At 40.4% G+C, this 21,409-nt stretch overlaps 1 protein-coding gene across 3 annotated transcripts; it reads right to left on the reverse strand.

Annotated features, from left to right (window-relative positions):
- Nucleotides 1-687: 687 nt before the first annotated feature.
- Nucleotides 688-21,172, reverse strand: rmdn2 (regulator of microtubule dynamics 2). Of its 3 annotated transcripts, none has more exons than XM_086121323.1 (11): nt 21,103-21,172; nt 19,428-19,888; nt 13,270-13,450; nt 13,089-13,191; nt 11,904-11,964; nt 7,773-7,848; nt 7,200-7,277; nt 5,396-5,494; nt 4,806-4,859; nt 4,106-4,186; nt 688-3,810 (listed from the first exon to the last, which is right to left on the reverse strand). In XM_086121323.1, exons 2-11 carry the CDS (start codon nt 19,877-19,879, stop codon nt 3,730-3,732), a joined length of 1,266 nt encoding a protein of 421 aa, XP_085977449.1. In that variant the 5' UTR covers nt 19,880-19,888; nt 21,103-21,172; the 3' UTR covers nt 688-3,729. The 3 variants fall into 3 exon arrangements, with proteins under 3 accessions (XP_085977449.1, XP_085977448.1, XP_085977447.1); XM_086121322.1 differs by lacking the exon at nt 21,103-21,172 and adding an exon at nt 20,533-20,613; XM_086121321.1 differs by lacking the exon at nt 21,103-21,172 and adding an exon at nt 20,538-20,606.
- Nucleotides 21,173-21,409: the final 237 nt, after the last annotated feature.

Consider the following 21,409-nt stretch of genomic DNA (forward strand, 5'->3'; position numbering starts at 1 on the left):
TTTTCACAGTTGACATGTATCTGCTCAAGTCGTATCCTCATTAAAAGTCTGCCAGTAAATCGCCCGAGACAGAAGACAGACAACAAACAGGGGATTCCACCAATGTTTTGGAGGGTGGAGAAAAGAAAGTAAAGTGCAATCATGTCGTGTGAGAGGCTACTCAAAACACAAAGCCAACATGAAAGTGGAGGTGATTTCAAATAATTAAAAGAATCAATCACCTCTTCCTTCTTCATGAATTTGAGCTTGAGGAAGACAGAACACTGGTAAAATATGACGTGCTCTTGTGCAACCAAAGGTTCATTCCTGAAGGCCTGCATGTACCAAGATCAAGATAAGAGGCACCCAGACAGACTGTACTCAAAGCAGTCTGACAACACATTTCATAGAATTCTGCAGCCCTATTCAGTGATGTGTGCAGGAGGAAGAGGCAGACAATATTATCAGTAGGCGTAACCTACATCTCATTTAAATTAATCAAGGAGGTAAAGGTAGTTCAAGCATTACCAAAAATGCTGAAACATGACTGAACTTGCAGGCCATTTGGTTGAATCAGATATTGGAAAAATGTCAATAGTTTCCTGGCACAAACAGTACATACCTTAAAAAATAGGTTTATGATTTAAAAAAAATTACACATTTAAACAAAATCCAATAGAAGCTTATAAAAGGACTGAAATATTGCAGTTGGTTTTTCAGATTTAATCACAGATTCTATGATTCGATGATCCAGTTCACACAAGTCTATGGGGGGTACAGTATACGCCTCCATGCAATGTATCCGCAGCCTTATAATCTTACCACATATCAGAATTGCTTTGGCGCTCAATAGAACAAAATCACATGCGTTCATGCAACATTACCTTGCCAGAATAAGCATACTTGTGTAAAGCGACATTATATGTATAATTTTCTTTCTCACAAAAGCAGATTTAAAATGATTTTAAATACATAAAACAAACATGAATAAAATAAATACATGTCAGGTCTCCATTTAGAGTACATGTGTTAAAGCAATTAGGAATGGATAAAACAGTCAAAACAAACAAAACAATCAAATTCCCAACCCTCAAATTTATTACACTCACCCAAAAATTACATTTATTCATTTATGTCACACATCCAATATTTCTGCAATCGAGACACAACTATGACTAAATGGCTCTATTTTAACTGCCTTGACCTTGTAAATTACCGCTTGTGTCTGAATGAACTAAATAAACAACAAAACAGGATTTAACTGGAGTTCTGTTGCACTTTAACCAGAGGCGGGCCTTCCATCAGTACTGACATGTTGACACTCATGTATATATACATATATGTATATGTATGTATGTATGATGGTGTGTGTGTGTGTGTGTGTGTGTGTGTCTCACTGGTATAACTTCCGCTTTCTATTGTTTCGCTCACCTGGTAAAACATGCTTCACGGTACTGACGGAAGGCCCATCAGCGTGTCACCGATGGATTCCCAGTTTGCTGGCGACTGACAAATGACGGGAAACTTTGACAACAGCCAACAAAATTGGGTTTTTGTCCGTCACGAGAATCGTCACTAACCGGGTCAGTACCAAGAGCCCTTTTGCAGTCCATCACAGACAATAACGGAGTGATGATTGCACATTTGGATTGAATTAATGATGGGTGGGTGGCCTGGCCGCTGGCAAATGACAAACTGGCAAAATTACTGACGCGACCATCTCTGATTTTAACAATAAATCTGCAAATGCACACGATCAGTCTCTATATTGAAACACCTCGTTTTTTAGTGAACCGCTTTGTAAAACATTTGAGCCATTCAAACCAATTACCGGTTTGACAGTTGACCGCGGTTTTAAAAAGTCAAGTTTCAAAAACCACAAATACTGTCTCTCACCCTGTAATGAGCTCTTCTTTTCTTTCTGAGGGGGACATTGCAGCAGGGAATGAAATGATTTTAATGAGCTGCCTCTTTCAACTTAATTATCTCCCTTAAACTTTTGTTTTTCCTCCCCAGTGAGCAGAGAGCAGTTAGGGGGAGGGGGGGGACGAGATTCAAGTTATAGTATATACGTATACACAGTATACACACAGCTCAGAGCAAGGCATCCTGGGAGGCCTACCGCAGCCATTTGGGGTGGTTCCACTCACGCTGCAAGGACACACACGCACACAGCTGTGAACATCGATAATCTGATTGTGGTGTTATGGCATTTTTAAAGTATTTTGATGACTTGCCAGCTGATCTAGAACTGCGATATCAGCAGAAAGTTATTCTGTGTGAAGGTAACGAGCCATACAAGCTGCCCAAGGCTGGTGTTTCAATGGAGAACGCTTGGCCGAGTGTGTCTTATCCCGACATCGTTGACCACGTGGTGTTGGCGACAAGCTCTGTGACACACCGCCAGAGAATAGCCTACCAATCATTGTAGGCTCACAACTATTTAGCAAATTAAACTGGTACATTCTTCTGCACCAAATATTTTATATGTATTAATTTAAAAAAAAAATATTCAAATCATTTAAAAAAAAAAAATCAGAACTATCATTTTAACAGCTTGATACCACAACAGTTTTGGTCAAGGTCATCATACTGTTAAATAATATCAGCCCATGCTTAATTCAAATCTAAATATATTATTTATATATTTTAAGCATTGATTTATGTCTTTTCTAAAGTATAAAGTGGATGTGAAAAGTCTACACACCGCTGTTCTAGGGGCGACGAAGGATTTTCTGTCTTCGATTATGATGTGGTAAAAGTCGAATTGAAGTTGATTAATCAATAATTGAGGGTTTTGGGTTTTTTTGCACCACGTGTTGGTTTCGCCTGAAGACAAATTAACACGCTCACATAGTAATAAATACAAACAAATGATTAAAATTACAACTCACCATGAGGCTGAGCGTAGTGGGTGTTTTTTTTGTTTTTTTTGTCTGTGCATGTTCTTCTGTTCCAGTGTGTTGTAAGACAAAATTAAGTATTTTAGTGTTTCTATTTCATTTGTACTTTTAGTGTATGTGAGACTGAGCACTTGAGTATTTTGTAAGTGCTCCAAGTATAATCTTTGGTAAAATATGGCCATATGCTGGACTACAGTGATGACTTGTATTAAGGCAGGTTTCTGATGTACTATGGTTACAAGTGGTAGAGTGAGGAACTAAATGCCATTATAGACGCAGGAGGTGTGCCTTTGGCATAAGCGCCAATGACAAATGTCACCCCTTTAACTGTGAACAGGTGCCAGAGTGAACAATGCCAATCAATAGGTAGTACTGTTAAAAAAATAAAAAAACAACAAAAACTGTGTGTGATCATTGCATATTGGTTCTAATTTTCTCAGATAGGTAGAACAAGGTGGGTGCAGAAAAATAGAGCCACTTATCAACAAGAACAGGACAAGTGGTCACTGACTGTGTTGGGTATGCCATTCTCTGAGCTGCTTTTCTTGTTGATGTTGTTGACAAACAGGACGGAACAGGCAGTCGTAACAAGTCCAACAACAAGGCTCGCTTTCCCATTGACACCAAGTCTGAAGGAACCAGTCTCTCAGTTATAGTGAGGACAATGGGCAGGACATCGGGGGTCCAGCCATACCAACCATTACAAAAAAAACTGACTTTTTTCCTGCAGATTATCGTGTTTATCTTCAAGTCAACATTGACTCGCTCAGCCAAATGGCTCCCAGTGATGATGGAACTCAACAACTTGCCTCTCGCTGAGAGAGTTTCAGTGTACTCACTGCACACGCTACAGGTCCAATTCGTCTTTGGGGTCTAACATTCCAAGTTGCGGGCAGAGAAGGTCAAGCTCTTTCTGTGCGTCTTCATCCTATTAAGTTAGTGCAATGAAATACAGTCATTTCATGATTTGAACATCACTTCATATCAAAATAATCCAGTGTCCCTTTTCCAGAGCTATAGCACAACAAGCTAAAATAACATTAGCATGTGTTTTTATTTTTGCCATTATGTCAGATTTCGAACAAGTAAATTTGTTTTTCTTTGAATATTTGGTAAGCTACTTTTTTTCCAGTACCATCCCAGGTCAAGAAAAAAGTACTTGATTGGACACAGTATCAGTTAGTACAGTTCCTGCTTTTTGTTTTTCATGTGGCGTTTCCTACCTCTTTTGAAACAGACTGCATGGATCCGGCAGCTTCACACATCTCCCTTGCCTTCTTCCTGATACCAATGTCTCTGTAGCACTGTCACAGAGAAGGACAAGGAGAGACCTTTACAGGGAGCCCGAAATTCCAAATATAGGATATCAACAAATACATTGGCGATTCAATCATGAGGTACCACTGCACACTAAAGAGATTTAAATACAAGACCCAAATTCATATCATATTCGTGATATGCATTTGCTTTGGGAGAACCAAAACTGGATTCAATTTGTTTCCAATTTATGGTCCATTTACGTGCCCTATTCTTTTGTTTTGGCCACTCCAACAACTGTTTGCCTGAATGTAAACAGTGCATCGCCACACAGTGCCGAGGCATTTCGCTGAATAACAATGGCAAAGAGCAGTTAACGGGACAATCAACAATTGCAGTACAATGGCTGACTGGCGACTCGGCGTTTGTAAATGATGTCACTTGCCGCAAATTGCCCGACAAAAGCCTTTTGGGTTGTTAAGCGCATTGCTATGGATCTAACTATGAACCAGGGTGGGTTGCATTTAAAAAAAAAAAAAAAAAGAAAGTATGCTTGAAATAGTTTTAGCTCTAAGTATTACTCAAAATATGGTTCGCCAAGTTTACTTCACACTTGAAATTTAGGCTTTCAAAATACCATCAAAAGGAATCTATACGATAACAGACCTTAGCAAGAAATACATAGTTGAGTTTGGAATATCTCGGATGGATATCTTCAACCTACAACAGAGAAAAATGTTAAGGTTAGCTTTCAGAGAGAAATAGGTTCATTTCTGGTGATGTTTGCAGTTGCTCTCTAAACACAAAAGCCTTTTTGGCAGCTTTGCTTCCATGTCATGGGCTACAAGTTATAACAAGGAGCAAGAAATTGAGTAAGGTAAGGTAAGGTAAAGATACACAAGAAGCACGCACAGTTATATTAGCCAGAAGCAAAATTCATGTCTCTACTATATAAACAATCAAAATTGTGAGAACACACACTAAGCCTCTCTAAACACAGAGGGTTTGGCCTCTGAGAACTTGGCACGGGAGAGATTTGGGAGGAACTTGAAATTGAGCGTTTGTCAAAATGGGACACAAGAACGTGTCTTCTTTAACAGTGAGTCTGTTTTCCCTTTTTTTTTTTTTTTTTTTTTTTTTTTTGGGGGTGTACCATACGGCCCAAGTAGCTAAGCAGTTCCTGTCAGCCATTGCAGACAGCTCATATATCTAAATTGGGGTTGGTTCTAATTTGTAAGAATGGAGAAAAACAGAACCTTCAGAAAATTCTTCAGTGCGTCTTCAACTGTGGCACTGGGAGGTTCTCCAAATAATGCAGCAGCAACTTTCCTCTCTAGCCAAGACAACTGGGCTACCTGCAAAAGGGACACCAGACGTTAGGAAAATTCATCCTATTTCTTGACTAAAACGTGCTACGCTTAAAGGTGGCTATTATCAATGTATCGTCAGATTTTCGAGTTGATTGCATAGAGTACTTATTTCCTGCTGTGTTACATCATCCTACTCTACAAACATCCATAAAGAGTCGCTTATCTCTTGCCAAAACCTCAAACAGCTAAAGGTCAAACGGCAATGTGATATTTTTAGTCTATGCATTGCAGTTAATCTAAGCGGCAAAGTAAATGCCATACAATCATTTGAATCAGGTGTGTTGCAACAGGGAGAGACGGAAAAGATGCAGGAAAGTGGCCCTCCAGGACCGGGGGTTTGAGACCCCTGGTCTAGACTTTGGGAAAGCTTGGTGGAAAACTCGCCTTTGACTGTCCTCGAGCATTGTCGCGGTCAACCAAATTTCAAATTTTCAAAAAGGGGAAAAAAAACTATTTCAGCATTGTACGACAGGTAATCAACTGCCAATCGCTTTCTGTTTCCACCTGTACACTGCATGATTAACGACAGCCGATGGGATTTTAAATTGTGTGTATCGTTATAATGGGAATTTGACATCTAACAGGGCAAAAATATAAGTAACTGTTTGTATCTTTGAATGCTGACCAGTTATTTTGAGGATTAGCAAAGTTGCCTGCTCATGCTCTAGTGTGCATTCCGTGTAGCTGCTCAAAATGCTGATTGTGCTGACCTTCACCAACTCCCAACAAGATAAAACAAGAGCGCAAGATGCGGGGGCGGGGGGGTAGAGAAGGCGCCCTTGATTTTTCAAATAAATCTCATCATTTTTTACAATACTTGTTGTCTTGGCTTCCCTGGACAAGACATAGTACATTCAGTGAATTTGCTGTTTTTTGAGCTGATATCTCTAAGTAACAGTGAGTAAAAACAAAAATTTAAAAAGCTCAGTGCAAAAGAGGCTTTGGGAGTATTTTGATTTTCCATGACCACGAGTGGTTTACACACTCGAACCCATCATTTTTTTCTTTCATTCATTTCACTTTTCTGCCAGACTATATCTGGCTAGAAGTCTGCTTCACCCCATTAATCTGCACCGGCTAATTGCAGGTATAGAATTGCCATGGCGTCATCGCAGAATCTCTCAAACACTAGATCATTGTGGGACATGCAAACGGGACAGAGAGCCAATAAAACTCCGATTGTGAAAACATCAGGTGTTAGCGCACTGCTCCTGACTCCTGGCGTGATTAATAAACGTGACTGTTGTTGACTCCCTAATAACTTATTTCCTTCCTGACAGCTCATCTGATATTTTGACTGGAGCAACTCGAGAAAAATAACCACAAAAATATATGAGTCATGCAATGCCCCAAATAAACCGCTAGTAGCTCAAGGACTGGCTCACCAGACACTGTGAAAACTATCCAGAGCTGTATCAACATAAATGTGTGGCACAATGTTGACCAGAAGTTGCATGAAAATATGTTCTAGTTTACAATCTGATTGAAAACTAACAAAGGCCGGTGTCCTGTATCCTTCTCCTGAACATCCTCACGGGGAAAACAAACGGTGAGGAAAACCCAAACACAGGCTGATTAAGGGGAAACGGTGGCCGTGTTTGCAAAGGGAGATGAGAAGTCGGGTCGGCTTTCAAGACGGAAGCGCCCGTGGATGTAGGGAGAGATGTAAGAGATAGCGAGTGTCACACACAGCATAGCACCAGCGGCCCAGCAGGTAGTAGGACAGGGGGTCTTGAGGCTTCAGCTCAATGGCTTTATCCAGATGATCCTGAGGCAGAAGCAAACCAGACAGACGGGGTGAATATTTTGGTTGTTGATTCATGTCACAGCTGCTACTTCCATCACCCTCTGGTCTGACCTGATCTGTCCTGCTTCAACAACCTACAACTATTCCGCAAACATCTCGCACACACACGATCGTGGAAGGCAGCCACCCAATTCAGCCTCTCGAACGCCCGCCCTCCTTCTTTTCCATTCGCGCCATTTTACACACACACACACACACGCACACACACACACACACACACACACACACACACACGCACGCACGCACGCACGCACGCACGCACGCACGCACGCACGCACGCACGCACGCACGCACGCACACACACACACACGCACACACACACACACACACACACACACACACACACACACACACACACACACACACACACACACACACACACACGAAACTGCACATACTTAATTCACAAACATTTCAATGTAAGGTAACAAGAGGGAAATGACTTTGTCAACTTACCTTGAAAATGTAGCCATTCTTGATCTTGTTCTGCACGGTGTCATATTCAGCCATAATTCCACACATAACGGCATACCTGAAAGGGATCATTCTTAGAGTTACTCTACCACTGGATTAAATGTACGGTAATTTTTAAAATCTCTGGTCAACCTAGTGTTGTGGCCAACAGCTTTGCCCGTGACTACATTTGGCATTTCATCATCAGCTAATGGAAATGAGAAAACACTCTACAAAACTATACTTTATTTTCTTATATTTCTTATATATTTCTTTCTTATACATATTTTCCAAGCAAGTTTTCATATGTTACTCAAAATTCAATCATTTTTAAAAAACTTTTTAATCAACAGCATCAGCAAGCTTGAGCTGTATGAGTGTTCACCTTTACCCTTATCTTCAATAATGAATCCCCTGACGTGGACTATCAGGCTAGTGGAGGCATTTTGGAATCTGTTTGAGAGAATGACACTGCGGGTTTGGAGAAGAATGGAGGGATCCGATTTCACCGCAAGGCTTCTTTAATCCTGCTGGTACTCGGTCAAACTCCACAGAGTCACATAAACACCTTTTATGTACCATGGCGGTGCTGATGGTAGTTGGGAGTCTGTGACTGTGTACTGGGATGTGCAAGGTGATTTATTTAACAGTGCACGTTTTGGCAGTGGGCTACTGTTTGAACTAATCACTCCGTCTGCTAATTGAGATGAGGGAAAGGATCCAACTTGAGCTTGGCGTACAGTGAAACTCCTCTACAACGAAACCTACATGGTCGAAAATACCCCCTAGTGTGAAAAAATCTTCATGCATTAACACCATTCCCACTTTCCTGCCCCCCCATACAACGAAAAAAAACCCTGTTGCGTTATACGAAATATTTTTCTCTGCTCTTGCCTCGCGACGAGATTCACTGCAACGAAGTCTAATCCAACAGCGACCTCTACTGCTTTGTTCGGAAACGGCAACAGCAACCACCACACTGGTTTACACATGCGCAGTAGTCCAGGAAGTATTTGTTATTGTTAGTTTCAGACGCAGCAAGAACGTTGCATTGCTAAAATGGCTACAAAACTGACCTTTGGATGTCAAGCATAGAAACAAGAACTCTGACGCTGGAAGAGAGGGTCAAAGTGATCAAAATGAAAGACGTAGGAAGCAAAATAAAAGACATTATCCAAGAAATTGATGTAAGTGAAAGTGAATGCTGATCGTAAATTTCGCAATTTCTTTCCCTTTTTTTCTTTCTACACTGACTACATGAAGTGTCAAATAAGTGTATGCTCATACCTATGCACTATTGGAATAAAAATAAAGAGTGCACATACGTTTGTGTGTGTGTGCGTGTGTGTGCGTGTGTGTGTGTGTGTGTGTGTGTGCGTGTGTGTGTGTGTTTGTGTGTGTGTTTACATCTGAGATCAAATTTGCTGCAGTGAAAACCCCCTGTTGTGAAAAATTTCTTGCTACAAACATGAGTTTGTTGTAGAGGAGTTTCACTGTACAAGCCTCCGGCTTTAATTTATTCCAAGTGACGGGACTGTCATTCTTTAAAATTGTGTTAACGTGGGTTTTGGTAATAGGTACGTTCTATAGCCCGGAGCTGCTGCTTTTCAAGTTGTGTCATTTAAAGGCGAAGTAACAGCTCCTCCAGCCAACTCTGGTGCATGCCGTTCATAATATTCAGCTTTTTTAATTTAACACGTTTACTAGTGAGCCACTACTACAAAAGAGATATAACTTCGATTGGACAAAGGTAGTCTGTACGTGTTTCTCTTTGCTCAGCAGCGAGTCACGAAGCAGCGCTCTCCCCCGCTGTCCATGTGAGGCACTTAACTTCATGGAAACGTTTATTCTCATCTGCATTTCAGGGTGTCTGCTTGTATGTATTATTATTTCATTATTGGTTATCTTTTTTTCATTTTCAAAAGCTCAGATCCTCAAAATCAGCTCACTCGGACGCAGACACAAAATAATGTCATTGGGGCATCCCGAGTCTAGACTCTTTGTTTTCTTATTTACAGTGAATAATAAACAGAGCTATTATTTTGATGTGGTATAAAGTCAATTTTTTTCAGGTCCAACACTGGGCCCTAATTTCGAAACATGTACTTCTAAAAAAAAGAATAAAACATAGTCACTTCAGTGAATGGGTAATTATTTTGTGAATGGAACAATTTAGCTGCATATATTTATAGATCACAGACAGCAATTGGACACAAAAAAGACATGTACAACTGGTTTTCAGGAAACGGTTTGTTAGCCCAACTGGATTTACTGAATGACGTTTCAAAGGAAACTTTTGGATAGCATCCAGATAAAGAAGGCTTGTTTGACATGTAGCATTGAGATTGTGAGGGAAGTAAGCCTTTGTTTTTTCATATAATCACAAAAAATAACTTATTTGGTAAGGTGTTGTGTTGACAAGTTTGAAATTTGGGCTGCAAAAAAAAAAAAAAGTGAAATGAATCTCCTTTTCGTTTAAGGGTTGAATTGGAAGATCCATCCAGAGTTGAAAAACAGATTGCAACCCACCTACCAGGAGGGCAAAGAATGTTCCGTAGTAGTTTTAATTGACAAAGCAGCTCTTCGAAACAACATCTGCCAAATTGTTACAGACTGGGCGGCACATCGGAAAAATGGTGACAGGTTTTCTCACGGTATCACAGCACTTTGTAAACAGTTAACTCAGACATAAACGTCCCTGTGACACTGCCTGGTACAATTCCAAGTCCCTGCCTTTATTCTTTGCAATGTACTTTGTCACCGCTGATTTTACACCCCGTTTTTGCTCAGTATTCCATTAAGTGGAAGTAGGATTAAAAATTAAGCTTTGGAAAAGCGGTTTCTTTTAATTAACCAAACAAACACTGTGTTATATTCCTTAAGTGTTGAAGCACATGAGAGACCTAATGTTAATCATAGCATGACTGGAGCCAGTTTAGGTGTTTTCCTCCAATAGCAAATTAAGCATTCAAATTGGAATGAACAAATAAGACGCTTTCAATAGCACCAGAGGATAACTGGGATAAAGTAATGAAAATTATACTGTACTTATTTTTGGATGCAATGACTAGAAATGTATTGCATTTCAACGAACAACAGCAAACAGTTCACCTTGGTTAAAATATACTAAAAGCCATACCAGATTTCAGGAAATGGAATTAGAGCGGGAAGGTGCACGATTTTGTTTTTTAATATGTGTGTCAAGTTTAATATTTATTTTAACTCTAGAGCTGTCAGTGGATCTCCTCCATTGCGACTGTTGATTCTGCGTATGATCAGTAGTCAAGTTTTGACATGAGCATCACTTCAGATGAGGAATGTACCAAAGTGGGTTGCACAAACAGCAACAGGATTTCTGATGCCATCGGGCCCATTTTGCCAGACAGATTAAAAGCATGGGGATTTCACAAGCAACCGGGAAGGCATACCGAGAAAGAAATTATTCTTTTTGTCTGTGTGTCCAGGTGTGCGGAATCACACAATAGCAAATGGTTACAACAATGCATACAATGCAACATTAACAAGAGAATCTGAAATCAATGACGCGGCAGCTCCACAGGCACAACGGTCAGAACTGAAATAGGTTCAAGCAACACAAATCCATAGATTTGAATATGTAAGGTTGAAGAAGTGCAGCAAAAATAAATGACAGCAGTTCATCACTTCACCAAGAGACGCCTGGATAAATGTCAGTTTATCCCGGCAAAGTTAAGCTGTTTACATTCCCCAAACTGAATATACTCTCAGTTGTGTAATTGGGTGAACTGAAAGTGAGAGGGACACAAACATTTGAATCATGCCTCCCTTTTTGGAAAATCTGGCCAATTACCTGTCTAAGTATGCGTGCAGTTATTTGCATTGCTTGAACCAGGAGTCGGTGCTCTGGGCTGGCGTGCCAATCAAAAGAGCATTACCCCCCTGAGAACCTCACTAGGGAGAGTACATGTGCTCTCTTCATTCATGCTTTCTTTGAAAACTCTTACCTTGTATGATTCAACACAAGCTGTGTCTTGTGTGAGTTGACGTTCGCACATTTCTTTGTTCTTTCATATGTTCATTTATTTGTGGAAGGTGTAACAGCTTTGAGAACAGAGAAGAGAACACAACAGGAAGAAATAAAGAAATTGAACATACCACTGGTGACTTTCAGCACATCTTGGGTTCAGGGCAACCGCTTCCTCACCAACCTTCTTTCCTATCAGAGAAAAAAAAAAGACAAAAGAAAATTATGATAATGTGGCCATTGAGTTTGCACACCACTTCATTTGGTGTGCTGGAGCCAATCCCAGATGACTTCAGGGGGGCGGTAGTGTACATTAGGACAAGATACTACAGTATTTAATTAACTTAAGATAGGTTTTTGGAAGGTGTTAGGAAACCTAACGAGATGGTTTTACTTCTCTTTGAAGAATGCATTTGTTCCAGGGGAAATCTGTCAGTGGCAGGGGCGGTTGGTGTGTGACATGTTTTTCTTTCTGAATTAAATGTTTTAGTTGGATGTGTTGTAAATATTGTTTTTCAGTGCCAAATACAATAGTAAGCTTGCAGAATGTTAACAAGGTGTAAAGTCGGTGTGCAATCACCTTTCTTTACAGTTCGTGCCAATTAGAGGATTTGTAGTGAAGTCTGGATTGTGCGATATGGGTGGTTGAACAGTGCTTCTTTTGTCTATGTAACTTTCCACAAGTGTCAAATTCATGTCCATTTTATTTATTATTATTTTAGTTGTGTCACTAAGGAAGGGTACCATCACCAGCCACATTTCGGAACACATTACCTCGAAGACAGAATGTTCTGTATACATTTCAGCGAGACAAAACAGGATTACCGGGTAGCCCGATATTCGAGTGGTTAGCGCTTCGACCTCACAGTGCAGAGGTACCGGGTTCGATTCCAGCTCTGGCCTTCCTGTGTGGAGGTTGCATGTTCTACCCGTGCCTGCGTGGCTTTTCTCTGGGTACTCCAGTTTCCTCCCACATTGGCAGGCTGATTGAACACTCTAAATTGTCCCTAGGTGTGAGTGTGAGCGCGGATGGTTGTTTGTCTCTGCGTGCCCTGCGATTGGATGGTAACCGATTCAGGCTGTCCCCCGCCTACTGCCCAAAGACAGCTGGGATAGGCTCCAGCACGCCTCCGCGACCCTTGTGAGGACAAAGTGGATTGGAAAATGGATGGATGGACTATATATATCTATCTATCTATATATATAGATATATATGTATAGGGAGACAGAGAGAGGAGATGCTTTATGATTCCTGTACAGTAGGTGGCAGTATGCAGTACGCGGAGTGGACAGCATACAGAGTGTAACAGGATTACCAGTTTCTGCATGATTCTTCTTTTCTTCAAGCGTGTCGCTGATGTCATGAACGTCGCAATATGCTCTGATCAGACGCCAAAGAAACGTTGAGTTATGTCCAAACTAGAAACATAGGACCATGACATGAATGAAAACACCCAAAACTGGATCAGAATGCCGTTTCTGACTAATTCAACCAACCTCCTCTCGTTGACTTGTTAGGATGTGTAGGCTTTCTCTTTTGTCAGCCTCTGTGCCCTGATGCAAAGAGTCAATCCTCTCAAGCAAGCAAGTTAACTTGTCTGTTGTCCCACGCCTTTCATCCAAGCGTTCATCATCACTTTGTTCATCTTCATCCGAGTCAGTCAGTGCAGTTATATACCTAAAATACCAATGAAGAGACCGAATACCGTCAATTCGCTGTCACCGCCTGCAGTGACTAAGTTTGTAACTTGGATTAACGCCGTCCCAAAAAACAGAACAAAACAGGAATTTTGTTTTCAGAAAAGCAGACTAAATATGGCAGCCATAATATGGAAATTACTTGTGTGCTAGTAAACACACTGGTAGTTTAGTCGTACATGCTTCTTCCTTTCAAGCAGATGGCGCAGGTTTGATAAACAGCAACCGCATTAGATACATGTGAAAGCTGGAAAGGGTGGATATTACAGATTCAGTGCTTTTCACAAGGATCATGACGGCATATAGGGAGAATGTTCGAGATCTTGAAAACTCGGAGAGCTACAATCTGATTAAGCTTGCCTCTCGCTCCAGTAGTGCGTCCTTGTGATCATACTGTAGAAAGGCTTGGAAGGTTACACGTTTATGTGCGACTTGCAAGGCTTAATCTTTGAAATAAGTACTGTATAATGCTGTCTCAGAGCCAGGGGTGGGCGAATGGTGAATGTGGAGCACCGCGGGCAGGTGGCAGTTTAGTCGGCAAAGCGCCGGCCAAATAGGATATTTTTCCTCTTTTTTTTTTTTTTTTAATTAAACAAGCCAGACAGGGAAGTGGGCGGTGCCGGAGACACCAGGATCATGTCTTTCGCTGTCATTTAGCAGTCAATAACTATTCAATCAAGTTACATCGACACAATTCATTGATTCAGTAATTGAATCACCTGATATGAAGTGATCGCTACACAGGCGAAAATCGCCACTATGAGAAGGATCCCATTTACTTGGCTCTTCTTTTGAGTACCCTGCAGAATGCTCATCCCTACTTTTTTCCTCTCTTTCTGTGGCACCCTGGTTCACAACAGTTGTCTCCCATTGTCATGTGGATTTACGTAAAGTCGAGAAATGTTTTGGAAACTGCCAAAGTGGCGTTGTTTAAGTTTGGCACAGTGCATTGTGAAATGCGTGACATCATCGTCCGGAGGTCTGTACCTGTGGGATTTTGCACAAAGACAGAGCGGCTTATTTGTCAGAGTGAGACACGCAATATTTGCATTAGATGCTTTATAGAACCTTTGAACTACTGTGAGTATAGACTAACACTTTAAGTTGACACCTAGAAAGCAGTAGTCGGGTGCAATTCTTTCACAATAGTAGATCTAGACATGAAAGAGACACAAAGTTGGAAAAAAAAATTGGACCAGCTATTAAGCTCTGTGTGCGTCAGTGGTGGTTAGGGGAATATTTTGGGCTACAGGCCACGGTTCCAGAGTAGCGTGTCAGAGCGGGCTGCAGACACAAACATCAGTGACCCAACAGGTGCCTTGCGCCGCAGGCTCTATCCCAACTCCACCCGCAACACACACCTCCACCCTTATTGCAATGATTACAGGCGTAATATGAGGACATTTCAGCTCCACAAATGTGCACCATAATTAACCAAGTCAAATGACATCAATAAAGTCACAATGGTGTGCTGACGACAAAAGTTAACTATTCACTGTAACCTACTGCATATTACTACAATATATTTAGTTATTAACTGGTCTAAAAATATGGCGAGAAGCCAATGAATCTCAGAAAATGTTTGACATTTGTATATCTGCAAAGTAACTGGTTGTAACTAAGGTATTTATGACTTGGTGAGTGCATGCATGTTGACTGTTGTTGCATAATAAGTAAGGATGTTTGATACTACTTTTGACCACTGGCCGATCCAAGTAAGAGTTGTCAACTCTATCTGTACAGAGGAGTGACATGGGTCGAGTTCACTTAAAAATGTGTTCTATTGACCATGCATGACATTTAGTTCCTGATATTAAAACGGCCACAAGTGGGCAGCGTGGTATCGATGACTGGTATCATCGCTGTTGCAATTACTCGATACCTTGAAATAATGCCAGGATCGGCTCAATACGAGACTTAGTACCCACCCCCCCATCCCAGACACTACATAAAAAACTAAAGATGAAAATCATAGTGGCAGAGGGGCTGAATTTAAGCATTGAAATTTTGAAGTGTAAAATAAAGTATATCATTGATGAGGCACATGCTGCTGTATTTCATGCAGATGGTGTGAGAAGGTTTCCCAGCCAGTGACCTCAGTCATGGCCGGTCCATAGCCCGTATTTAAAAAAGAAATGGCTGGACTAAGTCTGGAAGGGTGCTGGAAATTCACAGAATTTATCTTATTGAATGACTTTAAATCCAGACTGGGAGCATGTGAGATAGCCTCTTTAACCTGTAATTGCTTTATCTAATTTATGCCATTAAATCTCAATAATATATTCCTGGTTATTTCAATGTTCAACAAAAAAAAAAAAACCCCGATGCCTGACACCTGTACAACTGAAATGATACCGTAAAATGAATTGCGCTAAAGGAGTGTAAAAACGATGAGGGTGCTGACTGATTTATGGCTGGAATTTACTTTTGGTATTATCAAACTAACAATGTGCTCCAAAGTTATTGAGAGCATTGATGCTTGTTTGCCCACAGGAAATGTGCTCATTAGAAGAGCTACCCAGTACAGCGAACCCAAGGGGCATGGCGAGCTTTCAATAGAGCTTAGCAAGTCTCCTTGGTTGTTCTGTACAAAAACAAACCCCGAGTTACCATGTCTACATCGGCGCATGCAGCCTCCCTTATTCAGAGTGTAGCCACTGAGAGCGCCAATGACAGCCTTTCATCTGGAACAATCGTTGACAGATTCGTCAGGGTCTACTTTCCAACAGATCAGCTGCTAGAACTACATAGCTGATAACATCATTGAGTGTTTAGTATAACTCCTCTCACGGGTACAAAAAGAAAACATCACTCTTTCTCACGGACATCAAACAGTACCAGTAACTGAGCATGATTTACAATTTACTGTCATTTCAATTCCACTAGTATGTGTGTTTAGGCATTGTAAACCTTCCCAAGACAGAAGGAGGCAGAAGCTAATGTTGAAAATCAAGCACACTTGCGGAAAAGGAAAATGGCAGATTAAATACTTACTCAACCTTTAATACAGTCTCCTACAGTCATAGATCTCTCCAGTCGATGGGTCCGAAGTCAATTGTTTTATATTGTAAAATAGCAACAGAGGAAATATTAAGATATCCTTTATTTGTCCCACACTGGGGAAATTTACAATTACCATGATGGAATTTACACAAAATAACCAAGCAATTGCAACTGCTTTATTTAAAACTTAAGCATGTTGAACAGACTTGCCTAACACTTAACAATACTTTTATGCTTAAATCAACAGTTCTCAAATGTCCTGAATGTATTTTCAAAAAAGGAAAGAGCTGTAATGTCCTTGAGCAAGTCGCATGACGTGAATGAATGCGGCGGATACGGTTCTAAATTACAAGTTTCTACAAGACACCTTTCAATGAAGCCCCTGACAGCTTGGCACACCGACAAGTTGAATGTTGTTTTCTTTTTTTCCCCAAGAGCCAGAGAGGAAGCTTGCAAACAAGAAGCTGTGCTCACATATGCAAGAACTATAACTTTACAACAGTAACGACCATGTTCTAACATTTATAAAAATCAAAAAAAGTCATGCATATGCCATCTGAGCTGAATTGAATGGATGCAAGGAAAAATTGTGCAACCGGCTCCGATGGTGGGAAAGCAGCATTATCCCTAAAGGGGTGGAATTTTATCCCTTTATCATTCCCATTCACCCACACACCTTTGGCTCAAAGATAACAGAGCAGTTGGACAAACTCTTTAATTAAAAGAAGGTACGTGCAGGATGGGATTTTTGTTTTTTTAAAGTGTAATAACCTGGGCATGTGCTGCATCCATAAATGCTTGAGTGCAACATGGCGAAAAGAGACTAAACGCCTTTACTCAGACAACTGCGTGGGGTAAAACATCAGGATAAAAGACTGACCCACTTATTTTGCTCGTGAGCAAAAGGTCATTGAAGAACTTTAAGTGTTTGCAACTCAATTTACTGTTACTTATAGTAATCGGTGTAATCATCTAGATTGGAACATCACCGGCTGAACCGGATATTTAATTTCTGTTTGTGTTGTTGTAGTACAAATGTTCCGCAGCATGAAAGACAAATCATAGCGTGAGGACAGTAAAGGGTTGGGAGTAGCAGAGCGACTGTGATTTAAGATTCAGTGACACCAACAGGTATGTTATGTCCTGTTGGCACTTCTTACATAATAGTTCCTCCTCAACAAGGCAGCACAGGTTAAGGTTAAGCAGTCAAAGGAACATCCGAGGAAAACTGTCTGACTGACAACAAAAGACCTCAAACCCTTGACTCAATCACCACGACTCAAGCCGTGAGGTGTGATTTAAAAGATATTCAAGTGGGTGTCTGTTAAAAAAAGGAAAATTTGTTTATGTAACACAGGGTGGGCATGAGTTCAAGGCATTTGGCTGTTGATAAAGATTGGCGAATGGGCTTGTGGTCCTTCATTAGCCTGCTGTTTGAACAAGAATCAAAAACAAATACCATCTACATGACTGTAAGTTAGACTCTACAAGCTAGAAGTTAAGCAAGATAGATTTCTTCCACACGTTAATTAACACCAAAACTGCTGGTGGATATCAAGGAAAGTACGGAATATTCTTCTTTATGACACAAGTTACAAGCCGGTTGTTGTCAGAGAGATGGAATAAACTTATGAGAGGCTGCTTACAGTTTCCCAATGCCCCTGTTGTGAGCCAATGACATCTGAGTGTGTGCAGTCTAACAGGTTGGCCAAATCCAACTCTGTAAACAACGGAGTGTGCATATATGTGTGTCAGAATGACATTGAGGAAATTTACTACGAGCGCTATGCCTAGCCTAAGACCTGTCAAACTTGAACTATATAATAGAACTTTGATGGGTGGAGAAAATCTGCTGTGAAGTGCTATTTGGCTTCTGATTTGTTTGGATTAAGTACCTATTCTTCCTCAAATAATGGAAATGTATCTTTTCCGGGGGTTAATTAATGTTGCCATCATTCAAATAATTATTAAATGGGCATCCACTAATTTAAAATAATCCAATGTTGACATTCCTAATTGTCATGTGGGTTACTTAACCGTAACCGTAAACTATAAAAACAATAAGACACAAAGAACATCCAGTAATTGTGTGGATGTGTAAAAATAACGAGACCAGTATAAAATGGAAAATCAAGAAATCATTGTCATGATCACTGAATATTCACGGCAAATCTGAGGGTATGGATGCTTTGACTCCTCATTGCTGCGAAACAAACAAACAAAAAAACATTTCTGAAACTTTGATGTTTTAGAAGACACGAAAGAGATTACATTTCATGAAAATTTTTGTTAAGGTCACGTGATACACTGGGTCAAATTCGAGGTCAAAATCATTTTCCAACAACACATGTTTGTGAAAACTGATGCTGCGATACAAGGGTTCAGAGGAAGGCGTCCGTGCCCCTTTTTTCCTAACTAATTAAAATTTGTTGGGCTACAGCTCCAAACCCCATGCTCCAATTGACCTAAAATTTGAGATTTTGTTTTGTGTCGTCACTATCGATAAGTACAAAAAGGTTTCATTCAAATCAAAATCCACTTGGTTACATTTTTCAGATTTATTTGAGGTGATTTGATCATAACGTAATTTAAACATCTCCTCTTTACAGTTTTGAAATTAAGTTGAGAGAAGAACTGAAGCTGTGTATGTATGCCTTGCTTACAACCTTAGCTGTATATTTATGCTTTAAAATGTAAACAATTTGTAACATTTTAGATGGGTGTCAATTAGTCGTGAATTCTCACCATTTGTGGCAGGGCTCAGTCCCTATTCCCTGCAAATAGCAGGATAGTATGTAATGCTGTTTTATTATGCTAAAACCGCAAGTTTACTAAATGGGCAAATGTATTAGGACACACCACTCATAAGGTTTTTGGACAATTCTGTTTTAAGCTTTGGACAAAGTCAATGCGTACTAAAAAAAATCATGTATGCCAAATATGTTATTACTCACCCGCCCTCACTTTCCGCTTCTTCAGAACTTCGCCCCCCCGTTGTGGCCCCAGCGATGCTGCTTCCAGACCTTTTTCTCCGTGTTGGTGTGGTCCTGTGGAGAGGAGCGGCTCGATGTGCATCTGACCTATCGCCTGCCCTCAGGTCTACGCCAACTTGACCATGCCGCATTGGCAAGGTATTCTTCAATGCCTTCATCTCATCTTTTAACTCTGACACACATTGAAGTAGGGCCTCGAGACGGTCCAATACCTCAATCTGGTTCCCGTGTAGACCGGGACTATTCATTAACGTCATGCCAGTTGCAAGTTCATTATTAGTGCACAGGTAGTGCACTGGCAATGAGGCTCTTCGTTTCATCTTGTAGCCCTGGTAACATGCCACGGCCAAGCCAATGCCAGCGACTCCAGCCAAGGCTCCCAAAATCAGGGCTTTGTTGTCTGCTTGGGCCATCCTGAAAGCCTGTGCAGAAAGAAGATCTTTAGGTTACTAATTTTGGGGTGGGAAGAGTTGACATCAAATTTGTTGCAAATATGATTTTTATAATGTGAAGCAAAATACATGTAAAATCACCGTTGTTAGCTGTTACAACCATAATAAACAGCGACATAACCACAGTATTTGCAATTAACATTGGCAAAATGCATTAGTGCATTCAATTTCTAACCTCACTTTTGACACATCATTGTGTTGTAGTTGTAATAGTTAAAAAATGCACAGACGTCAATAAATAATAAACGGGACAAGGAGTAAGTCACACACTTGCAGCATAATCAGTATAACAAATATAAAGCTGAATCTAAACACTCAGTAGGGAGCATGTTGCTTTGTAGACAGCAGCTCGACGAAGACTGAACAATCCGTCTGTCTATCAGCAACAATATCTTTACTTTGTAGTAAAAATAAACAAAGGGAGGAAAATGCACTGTGTTATTAGCCACAATCAGTTGCTGTTAGCTTCGTTCAGTTCAGTCAACGACCAAAACAAAGTTGCTAACCGAGGTTATACAACAAGACTATAACACTGTTATGAACACGCAGCATAATGACACTCGATATTTCAATACATGGCATCTTTTCCCCCCCGATACAAAACAGATATCTACATTACTGTGGATTTAGTTGCTGAAGAGAGAGAAGCCGAGTTGGAAATGGTCGGTCTAGCTCTATAGTGCACCGAACAAAACAGTCCGTGCGGTTTAAAGTGCAGTAAGTACAAAGTTCCGCTTTACCAAAACAGTGCGGTTCGTCATCATTACTGTATCATTATTATTTTTTTTCCCGTGGCAACAGATGCTTTTATGTCATTGGAGAATTGTTCAAATCCAAACTCACACCTCATATCGGTAAAGGTATGATTGAAATTATTTATTTGTCACCCGTTGATGGAAGATACACTGAGCTGTCTCTTGATTTTATGATCACGTGACAAAGGACCCTGTCCAAAGTTCACAACAAAAGTTGTGATGATATAAACTAACCACGTTGCACAAATCCAGCTAACAATACAGCTTGCATATGAAATCATAATTACTCCCTTAGTAAGGAAAAAAAAAGTTGTTACCATTTTATTTTTGTGTGTATATACTGTACTTAAAAGTGTTATAAACAATCTTGAAACATTACCATTATGAATTTGACGTTCAATATATAGAAATACTAAATAATAGACTTACCTTTGGGAATTTGCTCCTCTCACGTTCTCTTCAAAGGACACTGACTCTCTAGCTCATTCTGGAATCAACCTTGGAAATGTGGACATTTCAGTCGTCCTCAGTGAGGTTTATTTAGGAGTTATAAATAGCTTTCACAGAACAGAGGGGCTGGCTGAATATTAATTTTCCTGTTTCTGAGCTTTTTCATAAAATGAAAGCAAACAAGATATGTAACTTTATTAAGTAATGGTTATACCAATGCTGTATATGTTTCACATGCCCAAAGCACTTTATCATTGAATAGAAATGACTGACTGATGTAATGTTG

Source organism: Hippocampus guttulatus, chromosome 10 (assembly GCF_054856545.1).
Source record: "Hippocampus guttulatus isolate MCC_2025c chromosome 10, RoL_Hgut_1.0, whole genome shotgun sequence".
Taxonomy (NCBI): Eukaryota; Metazoa; Chordata; class Actinopteri; order Syngnathiformes; family Syngnathidae; genus Hippocampus; species Hippocampus guttulatus.